This window comes from Orycteropus afer, unplaced genomic scaffold, assembly GCF_000298275.1.
Source record: "Orycteropus afer afer isolate SDZICR_OR568_19922 unplaced genomic scaffold, OryAfe1.0 scaffold00061, whole genome shotgun sequence".
NCBI lineage: Eukaryota > Metazoa > Chordata > Mammalia > Tubulidentata > Orycteropodidae > Orycteropus > Orycteropus afer.
Genome location: NW_006921648.1, coordinates 11,789,438 through 11,794,533, shown reverse-complemented (window position 1 = coordinate 11,794,533; position 5,096 = coordinate 11,789,438). Strand labels below are relative to the sequence as shown.

At 47.7% G+C, this 5,096-nt stretch overlaps 1 protein-coding gene across 1 annotated transcript in view; it reads right to left on the bottom strand.

Annotated features, from left to right (window-relative positions):
• The window catches only part of SNX29 (sorting nexin 29), a 681,105-nt gene that overhangs the window by 580,425 nt on the left and 95,584 nt on the right, over positions 1 to 5,096 (bottom strand). Inside the window, exon 10 of the mRNA XM_007939635.2 lies at positions 3,550 to 3,925. Coding sequence (XP_007937826.2) covers positions 3,550 to 3,925 — 376 coding nt within the window. The remainder of the gene's footprint in view (positions 1 to 3,549; positions 3,926 to 5,096) is intronic.

The following is a 5,096-nucleotide window of genomic DNA, read 5'->3' as shown; positions in this document are numbered from 1 at the left end:
CTTCCTTCCGAGGAGTGGCTGGTGGGTTTGAACCGCCAGCCTTCTGGTTAGCACTCAAGTGCCTTAGCCACTATGCTACCAGAGCTCCCATGTGAGCACTAGCTTTGAGTTAAAAGGAAAACATTACTCGGTAGGCCATCTCATCGTTCCTCTGCCCTTTCCCCAGGATGCTCTGTGGAATGCACAATCGAGATGCCCCTCTATGCCAGGGTGAGGCCGTTCTTAGTCCATGGATGCCCAGTGCATGAGAGAGCTCGGACCCTGCAAAGGTCACACTGCATTGTCCTGTGCTTTTACACGTCACAATGCTGGTGGCTACCCTGAGTCACCTGTGGCCTCTCCCTGGAGACTCCCCCTTGGGGTAGGACCAACTGGGTAGGAGGAGAAACGATTGTGTTTGGGGCTGAAAAACCCACGCAGCGAATCAACTCTTGGTGCCACACTCACCTACACAGCCAGAGGATGCTAGTGGCAGTTCCAAAAAGACCCAGACTAGGAACCAAAGGCAGGTCACAAGACTCAGATGTTGTTGGTGTTGTGTTAACTAGCCCCCAATTCATGGTGACCCCACAGACGGGGGATAAAATGCTGTGTGGTCCTGAGCCAGGTCCAGGAGCAGCTGTGGATCAGACCATTCTAAGCCACTGTGTTTTCACTGACTGACTGTCAGAGGTAGACTGCCCACCTTTCTTTCTAGTCTGTCTGAGTTTGGAAGCACCACTGAAACCTGGTCAACATCACAGTGACGCACACGCTTCCAGGGGCACACAGGTGGTGGCCGCACATAATGTGCACTGGACGTGCACTGGCAGAGAACTGAGCCAGGGCTCCCACGGAGGTGAGAATTCTACCACTGAACCAGATCTGGATACAAAGTTCAAAGACATTCAGACCCTGTGGCCAAGAACAATGCTGAGTTGGGTCTCCAACAAAAGACTCAGAGCAGACACGGAAACATGTTTCAGAAATAATTGTGACAAATGATTGTGACAAATTTACACTTCCACCAACAACCTGCAGGCTCAAGCTTGGGGAAACCCCCACTGATGTGCCTGCATAGCAACCAATCTACAGTCATCATTACGCAGAAATATGGAAATACGTGACAGCACCAGCTCTGGAGGGAGCCCTGGTAACGCAATGGTTAAGGGCACAGCTCCTAACCAAGGGTGGCAGTTCACGCTCACCCAACAACCCTCAGCAGAACAGACCTGGAGATCTGCTTCCGTAGAGATCGCGGTCTAGGAAACCGCATGGGCAGCTCTCCTCTGCCACACGGGGTCACTAGGAGTCAGAACGGACGCGATGGCACCCAACAACAAACGAGCTTTGGGGTTCAACGTGTTCGAACCTAAATCCCACCTCTGTCATCACGCACTTTGACAAAACTCAACCTCTAGGGAACCATTTCTTTATTCCCTAAAATGGGACTGTTACCCTCGACCTCACAGGGCTACTGAGGGATGTGACGTGCTATGCAGCATCTGCTATGTTACAGGTGACTGACAAGGTCATGCTGCTGGTACGGGTGTCTGTGTGAACGACAAGGTCGGGCTGCAATACAGATGTCCACGAGCATGAAGACAGAGTGAAAACCAAAAACAAAAACAGGCAAAGCCTCACGAGGATTTTTTTTCTCTCAAATTTTCATACATAATATTTTGTGATGCCCTTTCAAAAAAGAAAGAAAAACAAAACAGACTCATATTAAAGCAATATAAAAAGCTTAAGAGCTAGAGGCGTACTACGCACCGAGTCATACCGTAGGATTTCAGTCACTGGGAAAGATACCCATCTTTTACTTTAATGGGTGGGGCTCTGAAGTCAGCCATGATTAGGAGGGTGGTATGTACTGCAAAGCTTACACAATGAAGTAACCAACTTGTCTGGCAAGAAGACAGTTACTACAACAGTGGCTGACACATGCTGAGTCTTACTCAGGTGCCAGCACCTATGGCCAGGCTCCATGCAGGGTTCATTGACTGGACAGCCACCCAACAAAGTCGGGAGCAACCCTGGGAAGTGGTGCCATGCCTCTCCCAGGTCTCAGACCAGGTCCGAGGCCGGGGAGGTGAAGTAACTCACCCAACAGAACCCACCTGGCTGGTGAACAAGAATTCAGCCTGTCTTGAAGCCTGGACCCAACCCTTAACGCTGCTCTTCTGCTTTGTGTCTTCACATGCACCCAGCCCCTCCTGCAGGTAGACACCCACAGCAACCCAAGTGTTAACGCATCAAGAGCAGGCAAGCTGCCACGCTGACACCCCTGCAGATGAGCAGCAGTCAGCCGCCACTGCTAGTCGCTGGAACAACCCTGCGGCTCTCCCGAGTTTCCTATGCTAGGGACAAGCTGGAGGTGAGGAAACCCCAAGCAAAGAAATGAAAGGTGTACGTAAAAAGCAAGACATTCAAGGCACACATCTTGATAACTTTGTAACTGTCGTTGTGTGCTGTCATGTTGATTCCGACTCACAGCACCCCTAGGGGACAGAGCAAAACTGCCCCATAGGGTTTCCCAGGCTGTATATCTTACGAGAAGGAGCTCTGGTAGCGTAGGGCCTAAGGCATTTGACTGCTAACCAGAAGGCTGGCGGTTCAAACCCACCAGCTGCTCCGTGGAAGGAAGATGGGGCAATCTACTTTCATAAAGATCTACCACCTCAGAAACCCAATGGGGTCACTATGAGTCCGAATCGGCTGATGGCAGTGAGTTTCGTTCGGTTTTGTTTTTAATCCTTATGAGAAAGGATTGCCCGGTCTTTTCTCCCATGGAGGGGCTGGTGGGTTCAAATATCCGACTTTTCGGTTAGCAGCCGAGTGCTTAACCACTGTGCTACAAGGGCTCGTTACCTTCGTATTAAACCAAAAAAACAAACCCACTGCCATTGAGTCAGTTCCGACTCATAGCACCCCCACTGGATTTCCAAGGCTGCAAATCTTCAGGGAAGTAGACTGCCTCACCTTCCTCCCACAGAGCAGCTGGTGGGTTTGAACCGCCCATCTCCTGGTTAGCAGTCAAAAGCCTTATCCACTACACCACCATAGCTCCTTAACCTTTGTATTAGTTACCTTCAAATACAGGCCATCCCTGAGTTACGAATGAGATCCATTGCTTTGCTTTTAAGAATTTGGACATAAGCCAGACAGACACACACAGTTCTTCCTGAGCCTTTACCTTAGTGCAAAACAAGGCCCAAAGCCTTTCAGTGATTTAAAAGCTGCACGTGCAGTAATGGAAGGTGACTGTGATGAGAATCTGTTGCCAGGAGGGGTTGGTCTGATCCTCTCAAAGTGAGGGCAAATTTACACAGCATTCAAGGACAAGTAGGAGCTGTCCTAAGTCAGACCTGAGAACTGCCTATATATTCTCTTCCCTTCTTCTTAGATCACAGGGTAACAAGCTGACACTTCTTCCTCCTACACCAAGATACCTGCAAAACAAAGATGACCTCAACAGATCTAATGCTCGCACTTTCTCTCCACCTGATGCTGCAGGGAGAGGAAACTGTTGATGTGATTCTCTTTGTTGACAGCCCAAGCAGAACTCACTTCTCAGGTGACTCCACGTGGCGCATGCACTTCCTTCCCGGTGTGTTTCCACACACATCCTCCTCGTTTGCATCCACATCTTCATCATCGATGCTTTTCACATCAAGCTTCTGGTACCCAAACTCCCCGTTCAAAGACACACAGTCAATTTTCCATGAGTTGCTGCTCTGGCTTCCATTGGAGTTTGGCCCAAAGGGGCTTTCAAAGGCCGATATGATGTTGACTGAGGAGCCGTCAGAGTTGTCCTCTGAGCGTGCCCCTGTCCCGGGCATCTTTCTGAACACGTCACCAGGGTTCTGTTCGTCGTCCTCATCATCAAATGAGATGATGTTGGTCACCTTCTTTTTCTTCTTCCGCTCCTTTCTGTTTTTGGCATCTGGTGAAAGAACAAATACAAGCGAAACAGTACAAGCGAAAGCAAGATAAAAGGATGGGCATATCATATTCCCTGTTGTGGAAAAACCCCTGCCACTCTACTGAGAAATATGCTATGAAATAAATTCAGATTTTTTTAAATTCTTGGAAAATCAATCTATAAAAGACTGACCAAAATGGATGTGGGCCTCTGCTTCTGAAATATGTGCCATAAAGCTTACCTTGAAATGATTCCTTCCAAAGGTGTGGCCAACTCCCTCCATGAACTACTGCCTCCTTTCCCATGAGACCTGAAGAATGGATGGCGCCCAACTATCACTGAACATTTTGGTAAAGGATTCAATAGAGGAATCCTGATCAGACAGGGGGAAACGCAGAACAGAATTTCAAAGTCTCATGGACCCCAGACTTTGTAAGGAGCTCTGGTGGTATGGTACCTAAGGCATTTGACTACTAACTAGAAGGTTGGTGGTTCAAACCCACCAGCTGCACCTCGGAAGGAAGATGGGACAATCTACTTCCGTAAACATTTACTGCCTCAGAAAACCAAAGAGGGGGGTAGTAGCTATGAGTCAGAATCAACTAGCTGAGTTGCTTTTTTCTTTTTCCCCAGACTTTGTTGAGTCATGGAAATTCAGTGAGCCCTTGAAACTACTGTCCTGAGATAATATTTAAACCTTAAACCAAAAATATCCCCTATAGTCTTCTTAAAATTCAGCAATAATTTAGCTTAACTACCAAAAAAGTGTCTGCCTTAAGCATTATGCTTTTTTAAGAAACAGCTCTATGGAATTGACCACAGTAACTCAGAAGACTAGATAGGAACTGTAGGAGGCAGTGAGGTGAGGTTAACGGTGGAGGAACAACTCGGAAAAGGAGGGTGAGAATAATTCAGGGGGGTCGTGTAACTCAGATAATGTAACCAGTGTCACTGAACTTCACGTGCAGAAACTGGAACTTGTTAGGTTTTGCTGGGTGTAGTCCCAACAACAACAAATAAGTGTTTTTTTTAAAAAAAAAAAAAAAAAAGATTCCTTCTAAGTCATCACTTTGATTCAAAGGATGCTACTATCACTGAGATGGTTTTCACTGTCCACTTGGGAAAATTCTCTCGTGGCTGGTCGACGGAACCAAAACAACAAGTTTAGAGGTTGTGCTCAGTTGTTTGCTGC